This window comes from Mobula hypostoma, chromosome 8 (genome assembly GCF_963921235.1).
Source record: "Mobula hypostoma chromosome 8, sMobHyp1.1, whole genome shotgun sequence".
Classification (NCBI taxonomy): Eukaryota; Metazoa; Chordata; class Chondrichthyes; order Myliobatiformes; family Myliobatidae; genus Mobula; species Mobula hypostoma.
Genome location: NC_086104.1, coordinates 99433492 through 99458799, shown reverse-complemented (window position 1 = coordinate 99458799; position 25308 = coordinate 99433492). Strand labels below are relative to the sequence as shown.

The 25308-nt window shown below is 45.1% G+C and overlaps 1 protein-coding gene across 1 annotated transcript in view; it reads left to right on the top strand.

The window, feature by feature from the left end:
* The first annotated feature begins 2178 nt into the window (after positions 1-2178).
* Positions 2179-25308, top strand: part of LOC134350183 (epithelial cell-transforming sequence 2 oncogene-like) — a 51855-nt gene continuing 28725 nt past the window's right edge. The window contains 5 exon segments of the mRNA XM_063055160.1: positions 2179-2400; positions 11586-11641; positions 11643-11696; positions 19210-19372; positions 23485-23737. Of these exon segments, the coding sequence (XP_062911230.1) occupies positions 2179-2400; positions 11586-11641; positions 11643-11696; positions 19210-19372; positions 23485-23737 (748 nt within the window).

Genomic DNA, 25308 nt, shown 5'->3' with positions numbered 1-25308 from the left:
AGAATGTACAAACTCCACACAGACAGCACCCGAGGGCAGGATTGGGCCTGTATCTGATTCTGCAAGGCAGAAAATGCACCACGTGTTCAATCTGAACCAATCTCTTTAGAATCACAGAGAGACAGTAGCACAGACACAGCCCTTCAGACCAAGGAGTCCATGGCAACCCTCACCTCCTACCCCCCCCCCACCCCGATGGAGTTATTGATGGATCTGGAGGTGATATTGCTCAGAAGGATCTTTGGAAGTCATAAATAAGGCAGCAGTGTTGTGATTATAATGTTTTATCAGATATTCATAACAAAGTTTACAGTAGATGGGTGATGAGGTATCTCCACTGGGTGATAGATGTTGGGGCAGCTCACACTGCTCTTCTTGGGCACTGGTATGATTGTCACGCTTTTGAAGCAGGTAGGAATGCCCGACTGCAACAGTGAGAGATTGAAGATATTTCTGAACACTCCATCTAGTTGGCACAGGTTTTTACTCACCTACCTAGAACACCATCAGGGCTGACGGCTTGTGAGCGTTCACCCCCCTGAAAGATGTTCTGACGTCAGCCTCCAAGACAGATATCACAGGGTCACTAGACAATGCAGGAATTTGCACGGGTGGAGTTTGATTCTCCCTTTCAAATTGTGCATAGAAGACATTGAGCTCATCAGGGTGTGAAGCATCAGAGCCATCCATGATGTTAGCTTTTGCCTTGTAGGAAGTAATGGTCGGCAAAACCTGCCTGGGCTGATGTGCATTCGGTTCCATCTCCAACTTGAATTGGAATTGTTTTCTCGCTCTTAAAATGGCCTTCGGTAGGTCGTACTTAGACTTCTTATATGGTTCTGGATCACCGGTCTTGAATACCACAGATTTAGCCCTCAGCAGACTACAAATCTCCTGGTTCATCCTTGGCTTTTGGTTTGGATATGTCTGGTATTTTCTCAAAGGCACACACTCATCCATACAGGTCTAGATGGAGTCATTGACAACTGTGGTGTATTCATTCAGGCTCACGGATAAATCCCTGAATATTACCCTGACTTCTACCTCAGTGCACTGTGTTATGATCTGATCTGAATTAACAATATACAAGGCAAGCTTTTCACTCTTGTCCAGTACATGTGATGATAATAATCCAATTCCAATTCCAAAGAGCCTTGTCTTGTGATTGTCTTTTTACCAAAAAGGAGCTCAAACTAGATAAGGGAATTTCTTAAAGATTAAGGACCAAAGATTGACTTTTATTTGTTTCATGTACATCAAAAGATACAGTGAAATGTGTCATTTGTATTAATGAACATCACAAGTGTTTTTGGTCCCGGCATCAAAACAGCTAGATTGAAAATCCGCTGAATATTTCTAGACCAACAGCTGATTATACCGACAGAAAAGCAAGGATAAAGAAAGCTAGACTACAAGAAAAACGACAATTCAGACCCTAAACCAACATTCATGATTCAAGATTGTTTATTGTCACTCTTCAGTATGTGAGTGTAAAGGGAAATGCAATGATTGTTACTCCGGATCCAATGCAGCACAAAGAACAAACAAAAAGCCACAAAAAAAATATAAAATGAATCTTATGGAACACAATGTAGAAGTAACTGTACATTCAGTGGCCACTTCAATATGTACATCTCTACACCTCGTTTATGCAAATATCTAATCAGCCAATCATGTGGAAGTAACTCAATATATAAAAGCATGCAGACATGGTCAAGAGGTTCATAGATTCATAGAAAAGTACAACATAGAAACAACCCCTTCAGCCTGTCTAGTCTGTGCCAAACCATTTAAAGTGCCTACTCCCATCACCTGCACACTGCCAAGAACCTTTGGCAGACCAAACATCAGAATGGGGAAGAAAGGTGATCTAAGTGAATTTGACCACAGAATGCTGTCAGACGGGTGGTTTCAGTAGATCAGAAACTGCTGATCTCCTGGGATTTTCATCCACAACTGTCTCTAGAGCAGTGGTGCCCAACCTGGAGACACAGACTCTTTGCTTAATGGTATTGGTCCATGGCATAAAAAAGGCTGGGAACCCCAGTGTAAAGAATGGTGTGGCAGTTCTTTGGGCAAAAATGCCTTGTTAATGACAGAAGTCAGAGGAGAGTGACTTTCAGGTGAAATGCACCAGAACAGAGGCCCTTGACACGGGACAGTGGCATTCGGGGGGCGATGGAAGCCACAGCTTCGCAGAAGTTGCCTGGTGTTAACACAGCAGTGTTCACCAGATCGAAGGCTCTGCAACGCAGCCTCAGACATTGGGAGATGCACGTTCCATCCCAGACCTCCAGAGAATTGGATCTACTGGTATCTGACCCAAAGTCATTCAGCCTCAACCAACAAACCGGGCTCAGCACATGGACACCCATAACACACAAGGCAGCCAATCAACAGGTGAATGGTAGCACATGGCACACTCAAGGCAGCCAATCAACAGGTGAATAGTAGGACATGGCACACAAAGCAGCCAATCAACAGGTGAATAGTAGCACATGCCACACAAAGCAGCCAATCAACAGGTGAATAGTAGCACATGGCACACTCAAGGCAGCCAATCATCTTGTGATTATTAGCATGTGACACGCAAGGTAGCTAATCAACATACACTAGCAGGCTGCTGGTGCAGCCAATAAGAGGTATCCTTGGTTTATCAATCAATCTGATCTTAAAGGGAATACAGGAAAAATAGTATAATTTTGGTAATATTTTCTTATATCCTTTTATACTTTTCTGTTCCATTTCACTTCAGGTACTCTTTCAGCTTTGGATTTGATTGGTGGTGTTTAGAAGGTTGCCGGAGGTTACAAAAAGGCATTGGCCAGGACAGAGAGCTGCTTGGAGAAGTGGCAGATGAAGTTCCATCTGGAAAAGTGTGAAATGATACACCTTGGAAGGTTGAATGTGAAGGAAAAGCACAGAGTTAACGGCAGGATTCTTGGCAGTGTGGAGGAACAGTGGGATCTTGGAACCATGGCCATAGATCTATCAAAGCTGCAGCACAAGTTGATAGAGTGGTTAAGAAGGTATATGGTGTGTTGGCCTTTATTATTTGGGGGATTTAGTTCAAGAGCCATGAGATAATGTTGTTGTTCTATAAAACCCTAGTTGGACCAGTCACCTCATTATAGGAAGGATGTGGAAAAGTCAAAGTCAAAGTGAAATTTATTATCAGAATACATACATGTCACCACATACAACCCTGAGATTCTTCTTCTGTGGGCGTACTTAGCAAATCTATGAAATAGTAAGTGTAAATAGGATCAATGGACAAGAAACTGTGCAAATACAGTTATAAATAAATAATAAACATGAAATAACAAGACAAAAGAGTCCTTAGATGAGTGTAGTTATCCCCTTTTGTTCAAGAGCCTGATGGTTGAGGGGTAGTAACTGTTCTTGAACCTGGTGGTATGAGTCTTGAGGCTCCTGTACCTTCTACCTGATGGCAGCAGTGAGAACAGTGTACGGACTGGGTGGTGAGGATCTTCAATGATGGATGTTGCTTTTCTATGGCAATTCAGCCAGATTTTCAATCTCCCTCCTATATGCTGGTTAATCACCACCTTTGATTTGGCCAACGACTGTGGTGTCATCAGCAAACTTGAATATGGCATTGAGGCTGTGCTTAGCCACACAGTCATAAGTGTAAAGTGAATAGAGCAGGGAGCTAAGAACACAGTCCTGTGGTGTACCTGTGCTGATGGAGATGGGGAGGAGATCTTTCCTCAAAGGATGGAGTCAGCCCTACTGAGTTCCTTTGTGTGAGTGTGTGTATGTGCGTTAAACATACACTTTCACCAACTAACCCACTGTTCCACCCCCACTACCACTACCAAGCTTCACGTTATGTATGTGTAGCCCCCTTGGCCAGCCTCAGGGTCGCTCCGCTTGCTGTCGTCTAGGGAAACAGCCTTCGGCCCCACCAAACTGGGTAATAGTTTGTGTGGTTGCTGTGTGATGTACCCCACCCCGCCCAAATAACAAACAATACACCAGATACGATTAAATGATTTACAGTTTATAGATATTACTGGAACTATATAATTAATAGAGAATAAAATATAAAAGGAAAATAAAAGGTGCCACACTTATCAAAGTTCAATCTCTTCGTGCACAAACAGTTGGAGCTCAGGACCCTCTTTCTTTGCCCTGCGACCCCTCGGACCACCTCGACCTGCCGCCTGGGACCGACAACGGTGGTCGACTAGACACTCCACAGGAATCCGTCTCCGTCTCCTCTCCTTGCCGAACACCCTGGGCCTCAGACTCCTGCTCGGGGTCCGACCCTATTAGCGGACTCACAGCACCTGGTCCATCCTCTGTCTCTCTCTCCCGCTTTCTGCACAAAAACCCGCCCATCACACTAACTTACAGACACACAGAAAGAATAACATCTATCCCAATTGGTTTGTTCACCCTCTTATCAGTAACTTGATCCAAACTAACTGCTAACTACTTTATTTTCAGAAGGCCTTTGACAAGGTGCCGCACATGAGGCTGCTTAGCAAGATAAGAGCCCATGGAATTACAGGGCAGTTACTAGCATGGGTGGAGCATTGGCTGGTTGGCAGAAAACAGAGAGTGGGAATAAAGGGTTCCTATTTTGGCTGGCTGCTGATTACCAGTGGAGTTCCACAGGGGTTGGTGTTGGGACTGTTACTTTTAGACTACGGTATTAATGGATTTGTGGCTAAATTTGCCGATGATACAAAGATTAGTGGAGGACCGGGTAGTGTTGAGGAAACAGAGAGCCTGCAGAGAGACTTAGATAGTTTAGGGGAATGGGCAAAGAAATGGCAAATTAAATACAATGTTGGAAAGTGTATGGTCATGCGCTTTGGTGGAAGAAATAAACGGGCAGACAATTATTTAGATGGGGAGAGAATTCAAAATGCAGAGATGCAAAGGGACTTGGGAGTCCTTGTGCAAGATACCCTAAAGGTTAACCTCCAGGTTGAGTCGGTGGTGAAGAAGGTGAATGCAATGTTGGCATTCATTTCTAGAGATATAGAATATAAGGGCCGGGATGTGATGTTGAGGCTCTATGAGGCACTCGTGAGACCACACTTGGAGTATTGTGTGCAGTTTTGGGTTCCTTATTTCAGAAAAGATATACTGACATTGGAGAGGGTTCAGAGAAGATTCACAAGAATGATTCCGGGAATGAAAGGATTACTGTATGAGGAACGCCTGGCAGCTCTTGGGCTGTATTCCCTGGAGTTCAGGAGAATGAGGGGGGATCTCATAGAAACATTCCAAATGTTAAAAGGCCTGAACAGATTAGATATGGCAAAGTTATTTCCCATGGTTGGGGATTCTAGGACAAGAGGGGACGACTTCAGGATTGAACAACGTCCTTTTAGGACTGAGATGTGGAGAAATTACTTTAGTCAGAGGCTAAAGTCATTGGGTGTATTTAAGGCAGAGATAAGTAGGTTCTTGATTAGCCAGGGCATCAAAGGGTACGGGGAGAAGGCAGGGAAATGGGGATGACTGGATGAAGTGGATCAGCTCATGATTGAATGGCGAAGCAGACTCAATGGGCCGAACGGCCTACTTCTGCTCCTATATCTTATGGTTTTATAGTCCAAAGACGGTACTAGTTAGCAGGTTGATTGGTCATTGTGAATTGTCCTGTGAGAGGCTCGGGTTACATAGGTGGGTTGATGAGAGGCACATCCTATTGAGCCAGAAAGGCCTGTTCCACACTGTATCTCTAATAAAGAGAATAAACTATAGAATCGTTACTTGTACATTGTGTCTTATAGGATTGCTTTTATATTTGTATGTATTGTGTTTTTTACTGAGATTTTTATGCTTATTGTATTTCTTCTTGCGGCATCGGATCCCGAGTAACAATTATTTTGTTCTCCTTTACACCTGTGTACTGAAGAACTTTGAATGTGGAATCTGGAATCGTGATTCTAAAATTTCCCAATCATTTCTCACCTCTCACATGTGTACTGTATATGGTGTTGGAGTTCCACCTAGAGGCCTGCCAGCTCATTACACTGACAGGCCGCCGGCTCCCTCTACTGGTGTCCTGCCTCACTGCGCCTGTAGGGTAACGCAATTGGTGGAAATGTACATAATTCACAACCACTGACATTGAGTTGGGGGTTTACCTTCAAGATGCTGGTCCGTCGGTATGACATAATTACAATGCTTGGTGTTCAGTGTTTGGAGTACAATAAATGAATTGTTACAGTTACTTTAAACATAATATGGCTCACACCATTTTTAGGAAAACCTACATTGGTGACCCCAGTGCTCTAGGACGTTTCCAGAGTTATTAAACATGTCAGCCAATGCAGTCGCTTTGAAACTGCTGGAGCTTTGGGGGCAAAATGCCATCGCTTGGTTTGTACAGGCTGCAGCATAATTCATGCTGTGAGAAATCACTGCTGACAACACCAAATATTTCTATGTGGTAACATTGCTCAGTAACTCCACGGCTGTGAGAGTAGTGAGTATACTCGAACACCCACCTAGACACGATAAATACTGATCACTGAAAACTCACCTTTTACAGACTTTTGGACTATCAGAGTCTGAGCACGCCAAACAGTTGCTCTCCTTGCCCGGCCTTGGTGATGGAAAGCCCTCAGAGTTAATGAACCACATGCTGTCTCTCCTTGGAAATCACCACCCTTGTTTTATTTTTAAAGAATTCTTCACGCAACAAATGCCCGGTCAAGTTCACATATCCCTTGCTAATGTCCCTGAGAAGGACTATAGGGAGCTTGTAAAATGGCTGATAGTCTACAGTCAACTAGGCAGTGATGCATCATTCCTCCTCCTTTCTCTACCTCAATAGCCCAGTCAGCAAGGCCCCCAACATAATGACACATGCGGCTACAAAGCGGACGATGCCAGGCCTGTGGTTTTACCACACTTGCTTTGGTACAAAGTCTAGGCAGTGCCAACCACCTTGAAGCTTTGACAGTGCCGGCACATCAGGGCATCAGAGGTCTGTGCCAGGGTCACCGACTGTTCATCACTGACACCCTTTCAGGGCGACATTTCCAGTGTGACACGGGTGCCCAAGTGAGTGTGCTGCCAGCATCGCCTCTTGATGAGAAGGCAACGAGTGACAAAATCTCACTGGATGGGCCAATGGCAGCAGGATCCAGACAGAGGATGTGATGGGTGACACTCTGCTTCAGTGGGCAGCGCATGGGATTTCATCCTGGCTAAAGTGGCTAGACATCTGCTTGATGCAGATTTCCTGTGTACCCAAGGACTATTTGTCAATCTTAAGAACTGCCAGCTCGTGGATGTCAAGGACATTGGGTTGTTACCCTGCTCCCCCAGTAAGTTCCCCAGAATGACTCTCAAATGCATGCCCCACCCTATGTGAATTTACTTGACTGCTGGGCAAATTCCCAAACCTCGCCAAGCCCACATTCTCTACTACAGTCACAAAACATAGGTTCGAGCACCCCATTCCCATAACCGGCCCACCAGTCCATGCCTGTGTACGTGGACTGCACCCAGAAAAGTTGGCAGCCACAAGGCTGAGTTTGCCAATGTGGAAAGATGGCATTGAATGCTGGTCGAACAGCCCCTGGGCTTCGCCCCTCCGTATGGTCCCTAATTCTGATGGTGGTTGCCACCCATATGGCGATTACTTTAACAAGACCACCACTCCTGTTTGTCACCTGGCCCCACACATCCAAGACTTTTTAGCATGTTTAGCCAGAAAGTTAATTTTTTCCACAGCCAATGTAGTTAGGGGATACCATAAGCTGCCTGTGTGCTCAGAGGACATTCCCAAAACTGCTGTGATAACCCCATGTAAGGGGTTTCTTCTTTTATGTTACTGCATAGACTAATCAAAATGGCTTCTTTGTTATGTTAACTGCTGAGAAAGTTCTCTCTCTAGCAGCTTGTTTGGGTTATGGAGAGAGTTGTATTCAGTTGCTAACCAATTGGGATAGATATTTTTTCTTGTGTCTATAAGCTATTCTGATGTGTGGGTTTTTGGGCAAAAGGCGCGATGGGGAGAGAGAGAGTGGACGTGATGCTGTGAGCTGGCCGACGGGGTGGACCCCGAGCTGGAGTCCAAGGTCCAGTGTGTTCGGCAAGGAGAGGAGACGAAGACAGACTCGTGTGGAATGTCTAGTCGACCACCGTGGTTGGTCCCAGGCGGCGGGTCGAGGGGTTCGGAGGGGATCAAATAGTGGAAAGAGGATCGTTACTAGAGCTCCAACTGTTTGTGCACGAAGAGATTGAACTTTGATAAGTTTGGCGCCTTTTACTTTCCTTTTATATTTTATCTCTATTAATTACATAGTTCCAGTAAGATCTATAAAGTGTAATCATTTAATTGTATCTGGTGTATTGTCTGTTATTTGGCGGGGTGGGGTACATCACACAGCATCCACACAAACTTGATTACCCAGTTTGGCGGGGCCAAAGGCTGCTCCCCCTAGACGACAGCGAGCTGAGCGAGCCTGAGGCTTACCAGGGGGCTACACCCGTTTGGCCTTTTTGAGTTTCTGAGTATACCGTTTGGGCTGGAAAATGTAGCACAGACTTTCCAACAGCTGATAGACTTTGTATGAAAAGATTTAGATTTTCTTTTAATTTACCTGGATGGCGTACTCGTTGCCAGTGCCTCCAAATCTGAACACGTATCTCATCTCCGCACACTTTTCCAGTGCTTAAGCCAACACTGGTTGATTATTAACCCTGCCAAATGCCAGCTTGGGTTGTGAACCATTGAGTTTCTCAGCTATCGCATCTCTGCAGAAGGTGCGAAACCCCTCCCATCAAAAGTAGTTGCTATTATGGATTTCCCACCGCACCACAATACTAAAAAACTACAGGAGTTTTTAGGTAAGGTGAATTTCTATCACCGCTTCATTCCACGAGCTGCTGAACTTATGCTTCTCCTGTTTCATGTGCTTAAAGGCAACACCCCTAATCGTGCTTGACTGGTCAGCGGACATGACCAGGGCATTTAGATCCCTTCCAGTCTGCCTACCAGCCTCGACTAGGAGTTGAGGATGCCATTGTCTACCTGCTGAACCGTGTCTACACCCACCTGGACAAGCCAGCGAGCACTGTGAGGGTCATGTTTTTTGACTTCTCCAGTGCGTTCAACACCATCCGCCCTGCTCTGCTGGGGGAGAAGCTGACAGCGATGCAGGTGGATGCTTTCCTGGTATCATGGATTCTTGATTACCTGACTGGCAGACCACAGTACGTGTGCTTGCAACACTGTGTGTCCGACAGAGTGATCAGCAGCACTGGGGCTCCACAGGGGACTGTCTTGTCTCCCTTTCTCTTCACCATTTACACCTCGGACTTCAACTACTGCACAGAGTCTTGTCATCTTCAGAAGTTTTCTGATGACTCTGCCATAGTTGGATGCATCAGCAAGGGAGATGAGGCTGAGTACAGGGCTACGGTGGGAAACTTTGTCACATGGTGTGAGCAGAATTATCTGCAGCTTAATGTGAAAAAGACTAAGGAGCTGGTGGTAGACCTGAGGAGAGCTAAGGTACAGGTAACCCCTGTTTCCATCCAGGGGGTCAGTGTGGACATGGTGGAGGATTACAAATACCTGGGGATACGAATTGACAATAAACTGGACTGGTCAAAGAACACTGAGGCTGTCTACAAGAAGGGTCAGAGCCGTCTCTATTTCCTGAGGAGACTGAGGTCCTCTAACATCTGCTTGACGATGCTGAGGATGTTCTATGAGTCTGTGGTGGCCAGTGCGATCATGTTTGCTGTTGTGTGCTAGGGCAGCAGGCTGAGGGTAGCAGACACCAACAGAATCAACAAACTCATTCATAAGGCCAGTGATGTTGTGGGGATGGAACTGGACTCTCTCACGGTGGTGTCTGAAAAGAGGATGCTGTCCAAGTTGCATGCCATCTTGGACAATGTCTCCCATCCACTACATAATGTACTGGTTGGGCACAGGAGTACATTCAGTCAGAGACTCATTCCACCGAGGTGCAACACAGAGCGTCATAGGAAGTCATTCCTGCCTGTGGCCATCAAACTTTACAACTCCTCCCTTGGAGGGTCAGACACCCTGAGCCGACAGGCTGGTCCTGGTCTTATTTCCTGGCATAATTTACATATCACTATTTAATTATTTATGGTGCAACTGTAACGAAAACCAATTCCCCCCCGGGATCAATAAAGTATGACTATGACTATGACTATTTGATGATACCAAATGATCTTTTTCCAACGTGACCCTACTGGTGCACCCACTCCCCACCCATAGCCATTACTACTGACACCTCAGACTATGCTGTGGGTGCTGTGCACGTACAGTTAGAGGTGAGTGGCAGTCACTCACCTTCTTCAACCGCCAGCTCCGTCTCCCCCAAAAAGAAGTACAACACATTTGATCGTGAGCTTCTCAGTCTCTATCTGGCTGTCCGCCATTTGCATTTTCTTCTAGAGGGTCGCTATTTCACGGCGTTCATTGACCACAAACCCCTTGGGCACACGAAGGTCAAAATATCAGACCCTTGGTCTACGCGGCAGCTATGCCAGCTGGCCGACATATCAGAGTTCACAGTTGATATACAACATAACAAGGGGAAAAATAATGCCGTGGCCTTACGCAGTCAGGTGTCCAGAGGTGGTGCATCCACCCCAGCCCAATGGCCGCAGTGTGTCATTTCACTGCTTCTTAAAGACTGCTCTGAGGGATTTCCTGACTGATGAGTGTTAACATGATCGTCTCCTCTGGATCCTGCTGGGGCTCAGAACAGCTCCAAAAGAGAACCTGCAGTCGTCCATGCCTGATTTGGTATAAGGGCAGCCGTTACGAGTGCCAGGTGATTTCATTCTTGATGCCACGACCGTCTGGCCAGTATGTCAACCACGTTCCACCCTCCTCAGCAAACTCAATCCTTTGCACCTATTCCTACCGCCCATCATGGTGCACAGCCCTCTCGGGTTCCTGTTGACTTGCACTCTGCCTCATTTGTTTTGACCCCCGTGATGCACACCAGCATCCCTTTAGGCCCCTTTACCATGGCCCGTATTGCATCTTGGAATGGAGAGAAAAGACTTTCATCATACATAGGAGGGTTAAACCTGAATGTATTTTCGTAGATCGCCTTAAACTGGCCCGCCAAGATCTAGAGGATTCCTGGCATCACAACACGACCATGAGCATGTCAATGCACCTCTGGATGAGCCAGGGGCACCTGCCGTTACTCAGCCCATGGAACACAGCAGCCGAGCCGGGGGGCTCCTCCAAGCTCCAGACAAGCTCACAATGCTGGTTTTCGTGAATTCTGGGGGTGGGGGGTGTCTGTGAGGGGTCACGTAATTGGGAGAAATGTACATAGTTCACAGCCACCAACATTGAGTTGGGGTTTACCTTTAAAAGGCTGGTCTGACCTGGTGATGTAATTACGTGAAGTATTTTTACTGCTCTTTTTGTATCTGTGTTTAGAGTACAATAAATGAGTTGTTGCGGCTTTTCTTAAACTTAAAACACTTCCACCATTTTATTTGTGAAAACCTACACACCCACCAACCAGTCCCAAGAAAACTCTGGCCACTCTTAACAGAATAACAACCTCCTTCTCTTGCAGCTCTTTGAAGAGAGAGTGATCCTTGTGGGTCATTGGTTTGACCTATGGACCGACAAACAGAAAACAGTTTATCTACAGTATTTTAAAGCATTGCAGCAAATCACAGCTCAAGTAAATATTAACAAAGCCATGGTCCAATAGAAGTAATATTTTCACCGTTGTACAGATTGTCAAGACACAAAGACTGGGAATAAAAGGTGCCTTTTCTGGTTGGCTGCCAGTGACTAGTGATGTTCTGCAGAGGTCGGTGTTGGGACCACTTCTTTTTGTATTGTATCTTAATGATTTGGATGACAGAATTGATGGGTTTTGAGGCCAAGTTTGCAGACGATATGAAGATATAGTGCTGCTAGAAAGTTTGTGACACTTTTCTCTATTTCTGCATAAATATGACCTAAAATGCGATCGGATCTCCACGCAAGTCCTAAAACTAGATAAAGAGAACTCAATTAAATAAATAACACAAATAACATTATACTTGTTCGTTTATTCATTGAGAAAAATGATCCAATATTATATGTATTTGTTGGAAAAAGTATGTGAACCTGTATTTTCTGTAACTGGTGTGACCTTCCCCCATCCCCTTCTACAGCAATAACTTCAACAAATCGTTTCTGGTAACTGTTGATCAGTCCTGCACGTCGGCTTGGAGAAATTTTAAGCCATTCCTCCTTACAAAACTGCTTCAGCTCTGGGATCTTGGTGGGCTTCCTTGCATGAACTGCTTGCTTCAGGTCCTTCCACAACATTTCTATACGGTTAAGGTCAGGACTTTGACTCGGCCATTCCAAAACATGAATTTTTTTTAGATTATGAGGACACTCAGTCCTCATTTATTGTCATTTAGAAATGCATGCATTAAAAAGTGATACAACGTTCCTCCAGAATGATATCACATGAAAAACATGGGACAAACCAAGACTAAAACTGACAAAACCACTTAATTATAACATATAGTTACAACAGTGCAAAGCAATACCATAACTTGATTAAGAGCCAGACCATGGGCACGGTAAAAAAAAGTCTCAAAGTCCCGATAGACTCATCATCTCACACAGGTGGCAGAAGGGAGAAAATCTCCCTGCCATGAACCTCCAAGCGCCGCAAACTTGCCGATGCAGCACCATTGGAAGCACCCGACCGCAGCGGACTCTGAGTCCGTCCGAAAACTTCGAGCCTCCAACCAGCCTCTCCGAGCACAATCCTCTGCTGAGAACTTTGACCCCGCCCCAGCCGCTGAGCAACAAGCAAAGCCCAGGACTTGGGGCCTTCCCCTCCAGAGATTCTGGACCACACAGTAGCAGCAGCAGCCTGAGACACATCCTGGAGATCAAGTGGATTGACCTAGTCACCAACAAAGAGGTCCTGGCCCATGCCTAGATACCTAGCCTCTTCACCCTGCTCCAACAACGCCGTCTCCGCTGGCTGAGCCACGTACACCGATCAATGAGATGATTGGAACACCTGACTCCTAGTAGCTTTTGCAGAAGGCATTATCCCAGAGGTTCACATACTTTTTCCAACAAATATGTGTAATATTGGATCATTTTTCTTAATAAATAAATGAACAAGTATAATGTTTTTTGTGTTATTTATTTAATTGGGTTCTCTTTATCTAGTTTTAGAACTTGTGTGAAGATCTGATTACTTTTTAGATCATATCTATGGAGAAATAGAGAAAATTCTACAGGGTTCACAAACTTTCTAGCACCACTGTAGGTGGTGGTGCAGGTAGTGATGAGGAAGCAGAGAGTCTTAGACAAATTGGGAGAATGGGCAGAGAAGTGGCAGATGGAATACAGTGTCATGCACTTTGGGAGAAGGAACAGAGGCATAGACTATTTTCTAAATGGGAAGAAAATTGAAAAATTCAAGTTGCAAAGGGACTTGGGAGTTCCTGTGCAGGATTTCCTAAAGGTTATCTTGCAGGTTGAGTTGGTGATGAGGAATGCAAATGCAATGTTAGCATTCATTTCAAGAGGACTAAGTATAAGAGCAAGGATGTAATGCTGAGGCTTTATAAGCCATTGGTCAGACCACACATTGAATATTGTGAGCAGTTTTGGACCTTTATCTAAGAAGGGGTGTGCTGGCATTGGGGAGGGTCCACAGGAGGTTCATGAGAATGATTCTGGGAATGAAACAGTTAACAATATGAAGAGCATTTGATGGCTGTGGGCCTCTACTCACTGGAATTTAGAAGGATGAGAGGGATCTCACTGAAGCCTATCGAATATTGAAAGGCCCAGATAGAGTGGATGTGGAGAGGATGTTTAGGTGGGTGGGCACAGACGCAGATTAGAGGAATGTCCATTTAGAACAGAGATGAGGAAGAATTTATTTAGCTAGAGGGTAGCGAATCTGTGGAATTCATTACCACAGACAGCTGTGAATGTCAAGTCAATGAGTATGCTTAAAGCACAGGTTGATGGGTTCTTGATTAGTAAGGATGTCAAAGTTTACAGGAAGAAGGCAAGAGATGGATAATAAATCAGCTATGGTTGAATGCCAGAGCAGACTTGATGGGCTGAATGGCCCTATTCTGCTCCCATAGAAAGCTGGGAAGCAGGACTTCCTGGGTAGTAATTTTTGGGATTGCTGCCTGTGCCATGCGCCAGTGAGGATAAAAACAGGGTGATTTGGCAAATTAATGCGTAGCTGAGAAGCTGGTGCAGGGGGCAGGGCTTCAGGTTCTTGGATCATTGGGATCTCTTCTGGGGGAAGGTATGACCTGTTCAAAAGTGACCGGTTGTACCTGAACCTGAGGGGAATGAATATTCTTGCGACAGGCTTGTTAGAGCTGTTGGGGAGCCTTTAAACTAATTTGGCAGAGGTGTGGAGTGAAGGGATTCAGTATAGGACAGATGGTAAAAAAGCAAAGATCACATGCAGTCAGACTGTCAGGAAGGACAGGCAGATGACAGGACATAATTGCAGCCAGCAGGGTGAGTATCAGTGCATTAGAGATGCAGAATCAAAAAGGGTAGCAAATACAGTGCTTCAGGTGTGATATTTTAATGCACAGAGTATAAGAAATAAGGTGGATGATCTTGTTGCACTATTACAGATTGTCAGGTATGATGTTGTGGCAATCACTGAATCATGACTGAAGGATGGTTGTAGTTGGAAGCTGAATGTCCAAGGTTACACATTGTATCAGAGGGATAGGAAGGCAGGCAGAGGGGATGGTGTGGCTCAACTAGTAAAGAATAGCATTAAATCAGTAGAAAGGTGTGGCTTAGGATCGAAAGATATTGAATCCTTGTGAGTTGAGTTAAGAAACTGCAAGGGTTAAAGGTCCCTGATGGCAGTTATATACAGGCCTCCCAACAGTAGCTGGGATGTGGACCACAGATTACAACAGGAAACAGAAAAAGTGTCAAAAGGGTAATGTTGTGATAGTTACAGGAGATTTCAACACGCAGGTGAATTGGGAAAATCAGTTTGGAAATGGATCTCAAGAGAGTGAGTTTGTTGAATGCATGTGAGATGGCTTTTTACAGCAATTTGTCATTGAGCCTACTAGGAGATCAGCTAAACTGGATTGGGTGTTATGTAATGAACTGGAGGTGATTAGAGAGCTTAAAGTAAAAGAACCCTTCGAAGGTAGTGATCACAATATGATTGAGTTCAACTTGAAATCTGATAGGGAGAAAGTAAAGTCTGACATAGCAATATTTCAGTGGAGTAAAGGAAATTACAGTGGTATGAGACGAGTTGGACAAAGTAAATTGGAAGGAGATGCTGGCAGGGATGACAGCAGAGCAGCAATGGTGTGAATTTCTGGGAAAAATGAGGAAGGCAGGATAGATGTATTCCAAAAATGAAGAGATACTCAAATGGCAAAATAGTACAACCGTTGCTGACAAGGGATGTCAAAGCTAATGTAAAAAGTAGGAGGAAGATAGAGGATTGGGAAGCCTTTAAAAACCTACAGAGAGCAAATAAAAGAATCATTAAGAGGGAAAAGATGAAGTATGAAAGCAAGCTAGCAAACATTATCAAAGTGGATAGTAAAAGCTTTTTCAAGTACATAAAAAATAAAAGAGAGATGAGAATAGATATAGGACTGTTAGAAAATGAGGCCGGAGAAATAACGACGGGGGCCAAGGAGATGGCAGATGAACTAAGATGAATATGCAGGACGTTTACAGAGACAGGTGTGTAAAAAAGGCCCAAACGATCATTGGGGACCCGAGTCACCCCAACCACAAACTGATCCAGCAGCTACCATACGACAGCATAAAAGCCAGGACCAACAAACTCCAGGACAACTTCTTCCACCAGGCCGTCAGTCTGATTAATTCATGCTGATACAATTGTATTTCTATGCTATATTGACTATCCTGTTGTACAAACTATTTATTACAAGTTGCTATAAATTGCACATTGCACATTCAGACGGAGGTGCTATGTAAAGATTTTTACTCATGTATGTGAAGGAGGTAAGAAATAAAGTCAATTCAATTCAAAGTGAGTATTTTGCATCAGTCTTCACTGTGGAAGACACTAGCAGTGTTCCAGATGCTGAAGGGTGTGAGGGAAGAGAAGTCAGTGCAGTTATTATTGCAAAGGAGAAGGTGCTCAAAAAACTGAAAGACCTAAGGGTACATAAGTCACCCGGACCGGAGGATCTGCCCCCTAGGGTTCTGAAACAGGTAACGGTAGAGATTGTAGAAGCATTAGTAATGATCTTTCAAAAATCATTGGACTCTGGCATGGTGTCAGAGGACTGGAAAATTGTAAATGTCACTCTACTCTAAAAAAGGAGGAAGGCAGCAGAAAGGAACTTATAGACCAGTTAGCCTGACCTCAGTGGTTGGGAAGGTGTTGGAGTCAATTGTTAAGGATGAGGTGATGGAGTACTTGGTGACACAGAACAAGATAGGACAAAATCAACATGGTTTCCTTAATGAAAAGTCTCGCCTGATGAACCTGTTGGAATTCTTCAAGGAGATTACACGTAGGATGGATAAAGGGGATGTAGTGGATGTTGTATATTTGGACTTTCAGAAGGCCTTTGACAAGGTGCCACGCATGAGGCTGCTTACCAAGTTAAGAGCCTATGGTATCACAGGAAAGTTACTGGCATGGTTAGAGCATTGGCTGATTGGTAGGAGGCAGCGAGTGGGAATAAAAGGATCCTTTTCTGGTTGGCTGCCAGTGACTAGTGGTGCTTTGCAGGGGTCGGTCTTGGGACCACTTCTTTTTATTAGATTAGATTACATTAGATCCAACTTTATTGTCATTATGCCGAGTACAGATACAAAGTCAATGAAATGCATTTAGCATCTGACCAGAAATGCAAAGAATAAAGGATTTAGATGATGGAATAGATGGTTTTGTTGCCAAGTTTGCAGATGATATGAAGATTGGTGGAGGGCAGGTAGTGTTGAGGAAACAGGTAGACTGCAGGACTTCGACAAATTGGGAGAATGGGCAAGAAAGTGGCAAATGAAATACAATTTTGGAAAATGTATGGTCATGCACTTTGGTAGTAGAAATAAACATGCAGACTATTTTCTAAATGGGGAGAAAATCCAAAAATCTGAGATGCAAAGGGACTTGGGAGTCCTTGTGCAGAACACCCTAAAGGTTAATTTGCACGTAGAGTTGGTGGTGAGGAAGGCAAATGCAATGTTAACATTCATTTCAAGAGGTCTAGAATACAAGAGCAGGGATGTGATGCTGAGACTTTTTAAGGCACTGCTGAGGCCTCAGCTTAAGCTTTGTGAATAGTTTTGGGCTCCTCATCTAAGAAAAGATGTGCTGGCATTGGAAAGGGTTCAGAGGATGTTCACAAGAGTGACTCCGGAAATGAAGGGGTTATCATACAAGGAACGTTTGATGTCTCTGGGTACTCACTGGAATTTAAAAGAATGAGGGTGGTGGGGGGTGTGGAATCTCATTGAAACCTTTTGAATGCTGAAAGGTCTAGACAAGGTAGATGTGTGGGGGAGTCTAGGACAAGAGGGCACAGCCTCAGGATAGTTGGGCATCCTTGTAAAACAGAGATGCAGAGAAATTTCTTAAGTCAGCGGGTGGTGAATTTGTGGAATTTATTACCACAGGCAGCTGTGGAGGCCAGGTCGTTGGGGTGTATTAAAGGCAGAGCTTGATAGGTTCTTGATTGGACACGGCAGCAGAGGTTATTGGGAGAAGGCCGGGGAGTGGGGCCGAGGAGGGGAAAGATGATCAGCCATGATTGAATGGTGGAGCAGACTTGATGGGCCAAATGGCCTAATTCTATTCCTATGTCTTATGGTCTTATATCTTGTGGTCTTATTGTCTGCCCCTGAGGTGCTTATGGAACTGGATTGGAGATTGAAATTGGTTTATTATTGTCACCTGTACTGAGATAGAGTGAAAAGCTTTGTTGGTAGGCCATCCAGACCAATCTTTCCATACATAAGAACACTGAGGTAGTACAAATGAAAATACAGAAGGAATTGTTACAGCTAGAGAGGGAGTACAGTGCAGGCTAACAGATAAAGTGCAAGGGGCACAATGACATAGATTGGGAGATCGAGAATTCATCTTTTCTTGTTTTAGACGTCCAGTCAAGAGTCTGATAATAACATAAAGTCAAGTCAAAGTCAAGTTATTATTAAAGTTCGTATATGTCACCATAGACTACCCTGGGATTCATTTACCTGTGGGCATTCATTGTAAAATAAAAAAATACAATAGAATTTATGGAAAAACTAGACACAAAGACTAACAAACAACTAATGTGCAAAAGAATACATTGTGCAAATAAAAAGCACATAAATATTATACAATATAATATTATAATATACAAAATATCATATAAAATAATAATATATATTGGTGTGGCACAGTAGCATAGTGGTTAGCTCAACACTTTACAGTAAGGCAGCCTGGGATCAGTTCTTGCCACTGCCTCGAAGGAGTTTGTACGTTCTTCCCATGACCGTGTGGATTTCCTCTGGGTGCTCCAGTTTCCTCCCACAGTCCAGAGACTTGTAGGTTAATTGGTCATTATAAGTTGTCCCGTGATTAGGCTCGGATTAAATTGGGGGAGTGATGAGCAAAGTGGCCCGAACGTGGAAGGGCCTATCCTGACTGTTTCTCAATAAATAAATATAATATAATATACTTTTATTTAAATACTATAATTATACGTATAATTACAAATGAATAATTATATAAAATTCAACTGAAAAGTACTGAGAACATGTGTTGTAGAGTCCTTCAAAGTGAGTCTGTAGATTGTGGACTCAGTTCAGTGTTGAGATGAGTGAAATTATCCTCACTGGTTCAAGAGCCTGATGGCTGAGGGGTAATAGTTGTTCCTGAACCAGGTGATGTGGGTCCTGAGGCTCCTGAATGGAAGCTGTCCTTCAACCGGGCGGTGTGTGCTTTCAGGGTTGTCTAACTTCTGCCCGATGGGTGAGGGAAGAAGACAGAATGTCCAGAATGGGGAGGGTCTTTGATTATGTTGGTTGCTTTCCTAAGGCTTTGGGAAGGTTACCTCATTAGGATCACATCCACTGTGATGCAGTGAGATTCAGATGTATTGAAAAGGACATTACTGAGCAGGAACATTGACCCTGGTCCTCCCTCCACAGCCACTGCCTGACCTTCTGAGTGTTTCCAGCAGGTTTGCTCAGGATTGGTTCACTGAAGCTGTCCCGATAGACAAGGTGGACTTCACTACTGTAATCCCCTGCTTCCTGTCTCTCTATGCCTTCTCGTTCTTGAGTCCCAGACAGCTCTGCTTGGCCTCTCAAGTCAACTGGCACTGGCGATTCCTGACTGAACAGGTCCGCTCTTCCACTGGCTTCGGTCCGGGTTTTCAGAAATACTCTGTTCCACTGTTGTGTGCTGAGGTTGGGGACACAAAAGGTTCTGCAGATGCTGGAAATGCAGAGCAACAGGCACACAAAATGCTGGAGGAACCCAGCAGGTCAGACAGCATCTATGGAGGGAATAAAGACCATAAAACATAGGAGCAGAATTGGGCCATTCAGACCATCAAGTCTGCTCCACCATTCCATCATGCCTGATTTATTATCCCTCTCAACCCCATTCTCCTGCCTTCTTCCCATAACCTCTGATGCCCTAATTAATCAAGAACCTCTGCTTTAAATACACCCAGTGACTTGGCCTCCTCAGCCATCTTTGGCAATAACTCTCCACCCTCTGGCTAAAGGCAAGGGATGTCCTTGTACTCTGTGGCTGTGCCCTCAGATCCTAGACTCCCCCACCATAGAAGACATCTTCTCCACATCGACTCTATCTAGGGCTTTCAATATTTGACAGTTTTCAATGAGATCCCCCCTAATTCTCCTAAGCTCCAGTGAGTACAGGCTCAGAACCATCAAACGTGATAAACAACCAGCATCGACTGTTTATCGTCTCTTGCTGAGTTCCTCCAGCATTTTGTGTACTTGGTAAGGTCGATGTTTATCGGTGATTATGAAGGTGACTGGTCAGCTAGGTACCACTCCTGGGCTTTATTGTCCCTCAGGCACACACACATCAAAGTCTCGCCCTTAAGGATAGAGAGTCACAGAGCCACTGACGCACCGGGGGCAGAAATCCCAGTTCAATCCCTTCCCCGACACTGTCTGCAAGGAGCCACAAGCAATCTGCTGGAGAAATATACCCAAAGGGCACCATGGGAGATAGTAATTAGCACAACGCTGTTACAGGTTGGAGCATCAGAGTTCGAACTTCAATCCTGGCAACCACTGTAAAGCACTTCATAATTTTTTCCAGTGAACACGAGTCTCAGCTGGATGCTCCAGTTTCCTCCCACAGTCCAAAGACATGCCGGTTAGTAGGTTAATCAGTCATTGTAAATTATCCATGGTTAGGCTAGGGATAACAATTGGAGGGTTGCTGAGTGACACGGCTCAATGGGCTGGGAAGGCCTGCAAGGACAGTCCACATGGTATCTCAATAAAATAAATAAATAACATAAACACGTTACAAAGACTTATGTACACATTACGGTTAGGGAGTTGTGGGATGATATGTTGGTACAGTTTAGGGTTAGGGAGTTGTGGGATGATATGTTGGTACAGATTAGAGTTAGGGAGTTGTGAGTACTATATATTGGTACAGATTAGGGTTAGGGAGTTGTGGGATGATATGTTGGTACAGATTAGAGTTAGGGAGTTGTGAGCACGATATATTGGTACAAGTTAGGGTTAGGGAGTTGTGAGCACGATATATTAGTACAGATTAGGGTTAGGGAGTTGTGGGCACGATATGTTGGTACAGATTAGGGTTAGGAAGTTGTGGGCACGATATGTTGGTACAGATTCGGGTTAGGAAGTTGTGGGCACGATATGTTGGTACAGATTCGGGTTAGGAAGTTGTGGGCACGATATGTTGGTACAGATTAGAGTTAGGAAGTTGTGGGATGATACGTTGGTACAGATTAGGGTTAGGAAGTTATGGGCATGATATGTTGGTACAGATTAGAGTTAGGAAATTGTGGGCATGATATGTTGCTACAGATTCGGGTTAGGAAGTTGTGGGCATGCTATGTTGGCGTCAGAAGCATGGTGACATTTGTGGACTGCCTCGAACTGTGTTGGTCCATTGATGCAAATGATGCATTTCACTGTAGTTTCGATGTGCATGTGAAAAATAAAGCAAATCTAGTCTTTAAATGCTGGGGGAACTCAACAAGTCAGACAGCCTCTGTGGAGAGGAACGAACAGTCGATGTTTTGGGCTGAGACTCTTTATCACCCTTCCTGATGAATGGTGTCGTCACAAAGCGTTGACTGTTGATTTCCCTCTATAGAGCAGCAGCTTGACCTGCTGTGTTCCCTCGCCTTTTCGCCCCAAAGACCTACTCAGTTCCTCCAGCAGATTGTTTGTTGCTCCAAATTTGTGTCTGCAGCCTCTTGTGTCTTCCCTCTCCATGTGGAGTTTGCAGTTCTCCCCATGTCCACTTGCCCCTCCCCAAATGCTCTAGTTTCCTCCCACATCCCAGAGATGTGCTTAAATGACCACTGCGAGCTCACCCCTAACACAGTTCTCCAGATGTGGTCTTTTGTCCATCTGCGGTGTGACATCCCATCCCTTGTTCTCAGTATCAGTTGTCTACCTTCCCTCTGGAGACAGCCTCTCTTTGCCCCCCACCAATCCCCTGCCCGTCCCCAGATTCTGTAGACTCTGCCGCTGGTACTGATCTGCACTCTGTCAATGTCAAAGAAAGGCTCTATGAATAAGCCAGGAAATTACAGACCAGTGAGCCTGACATCAGTAGTGGGGAAGTTCTTGGATGGTATTCTAAGGACTTATGTTTTATTTGATTGAGATACAGCATGAAACAGGCCCTTCCGGCCCTTCAAGTTGTGCAGCCCAGCAGCCCCCAGTTGAACCCTACCCTAATCACAGGGCAGTTTACAATGACCTATTAACCTCCCAACCAATACGTCTCTGGACTGTGGCAGGAAACCACAGCACTCTGGGGAAACACATGCGATCGTGGGGAGAACGTACAAACTCCTTACAGACAGCAGTGGAATTCGAACCCTGGCCACTGGAACTGTAAGGCATTGCACTAACCACCACACTCCCCTGCTGCTGGATATGTAATTAATTAGATAGGCATGGCCTGATTAGTGATAGTCAGCATGGCTGTGAGCATGGTAAGTCATGTCTAACCAATCCTAGAGTTTTTCCAGAAGGAAAGTTGATGAATGAAAAGCAGTGGAGGTGGTCTACATGGACTATAGCAAGGCCTTTGACAAGGCCTCCCATGGTAAGTTGGTCAAGAAGGTTCAGTCGCTCTGCATTCAAGATGAGGTAGTAAATTGGATTAGACATCGACTTTGCGGGAAAAGCCAGAGAGTGGTAGCAGACGGCTGCCTCTCTGACTGGAGACCTGCAACTAGTGGAGTGCTGTAGGGATTGGTGCTGGGTCTGTGGTTGTTTGTCAACTATATCAACTGTCTGGAAGATAACCTGGTTAACTGGATCCACAAATTTGCGGTGACACCAAGCTTGAAGGTATTGTGGACAGTGAGGAAACTATCAGAGCTTGCAGCAGGATCTGGACCAGCTGGAAAAATGGGCTGAAAATGGTAGAAGGGATTTGATACAGACAAGTGTGAGGTGTTGCACTTTGGGAGGACCAATTAGGGTAGGTATTACATGGTGAGTGGTAGGCCACTGAGGAGTGTGGTAGAACAGAGGTTTATGGAAATGCAGATCTATAATTCCTTGAAAGTGGTGTCACGGGTAGATAGGGTTGTAAAGAAAGCTTTTGGCATATCAGCCTTTGTAGATCAAAGTACTTGAGTACAGGAGGTGGGACATCATGTTGAAGTTGTATAAGACGTCGGTGTAATTTGGAGTATTGTGTGCAGTTTTGGTTACCTACCTACAGGACAGATGTAAATAAGATAGAAAGAGTGCAGAGAAGACTTACAAGGATGTTGCTGGGACAAGATGACATGAGCTACAGGGAAAGATTGAATAGATAAGGACTTCATTCCCTGGAGCGGAGGGGATTGAGAGGAGATTTGATAAAAGTATACAAAATCATGAGGGGTATAGATAGAGTAAATGCAAGCAGGATTTATCCCCTCAGGTTGGGTAAGACAAGGTCATAGGCTTAATGTGAAAGGTGGAATGTTTAAGGGAACATTGAGGGGAAACTTCTACACTCAGAAGGTTGTGTGGGTGTGGAACGAGCTGCCAACGCAGGTGGTGAATGAGGGTTGAATGTAGACATTTAAGAGAAGTTTCTATAGCTATATGGATAGAGCGAAATGGTCCATGGGAAGGTAGATGGTACGAGTCAGAATAACGATTTGGCACAGAGTGGATGGGCTGAGGGGCCTGTTTCTGTGCTGTGCAGTACTCTATGATAATGAGTGGCTACGTGATCCCGTGTGTCTCCTTGCCAGGACTGTCTATGGATGCCCAAGTGCGTGAAGCATGGCTGGTTTCCACCCTACAGCCCCCCGGACCACGCGTATGGGGCATGGAAGCGACACTACATCGCCTGCATCCGCAGCCTGGATTACCTCACGCCAGCTGAGGTGGCCAGGGTGTACGGGGTCACCGCTGAGCCCAACAAGGCAACATTGGAGCGGCAGGAGAGGCGGAGTGAGAGGTTGCTGAGGAGGCGAACCCAGCAATGGCTAACACGGCAGTAAAGTAAGGGTTAACATTCGATTGTCCATAGAGTCATACAGGAAAGAAACAGGCCCATCTGGTCCCTGCCAACCAAGCCGTCCATCTAAGCCAATCCCATTGGCCTGCCTGTGCTCCACATACTTCTACACCTTTCCTATCCAAAGACCTTCGGTGCCTGGGTAGTGCAACACTATTACAGCTCGGGGCCTCGGAGTTCAGAGTTCAATTCTGGCGTCCTCTGTCAGAAAGTTTGTACGTCATGTGGGTTTCCTCTGGGTATCCCAGTTTCCTCCCATTGTCCAAGGACTTACTGGCAATTGGTCATTATAAATTGTTTTGTGATTAGGCTAGGGTTAAATCGGTGGGTTGCTGGGCAGCACGGCTCGCTGGGCCGGGACTCCGGTACCAAGCTGGATGACTACACTAAATCAATAAGTGTCCTGTTATTGCACCTGCCTCTACCACTTCCTCTGGCAACTCGGTCCATATACTGACAAAGATGTTGCCCAAACTTGAGGACCTGAATCACAGGGAAAGGTTGAAATTAGGACATTATTACTTGAAAAACTGGGGGGAGATTTGATAGAGGTACACTAAATTATGAGAGGTCTGAGGCCTCTGTCAGTCGGCTGACCATGGATATTAGATCCTACCTGTCTAGATACGCAAGCCTGGGCAGTACGATATGGAGAGCAATTGAGTAACTTAAAGGATCGGCAGAGACAGATACAATTTGGTACCAGCAGCGTTGCAGGAGTTGCCAATCAGCATTGAACTCGATGTAGGACAGCCTTAGGCCCTCCAGCTCCAGATTTTTCCCCTGGGGTTTACTCCTGAAGCCTTCTCCATATGTGGGTATAACCACAAGACAGTAGCAGTTTGAGATCAGAGTTTTCCTTCTCCTTGATGAGCTGCCAACCACAGCTAACGAGCCCCATTTGCTTGAAGCAACTGGTTTTAAGACATCAGTAACCCGCCTTTGCTCCTTCTCCCGTCAGTAGAAATGGTTCCACAAGGCTTAGTAGCTAAGCCACAGGTGAAATCCAGGAGCTGGACTTGGCTGTCAGAGGCTATTTGAGACCCACACCATTGGGAGCATTTAATAGGTAGTAGGAGCTTGTCCCCATTACCACCCCCTGGCTATAATGACCTTAAGGAAGGGTATAGATAGGGTAAATGCAAGCAGGCTTTTTCCACAGAGGTTGAGTGAGAATGCAACTAGAGGTTATGGGTTAAGGGTGAAAGGCGAAATGTTCAAAGGGAAGTTGAGGGGAAACCTCTTCACTCAGAGGGTGGTGAGAGTGTGGGACGAGCTGCCAGCAGAAATGGTGGATGACTAGTCAGATATCAATTTGGCACGAACTAGATGGGCCAAAGGGCCTGTGTCATAGAGTTATACAGACATTGAACAATACACATACAAACAGGCCCTTTAGCCCATCCCATCTGGGCTGAACTACTTATCAGCTTAGTCCTATTGACCTGCACCAGACCATAGTCCTCCATACCCCTCCAAGCATGTATCTGGGACCTCGTTCCACACTCTCACCACCCTCCCAGTGAAGAAGTTCGCCCTTATGTCTCCTTAAACA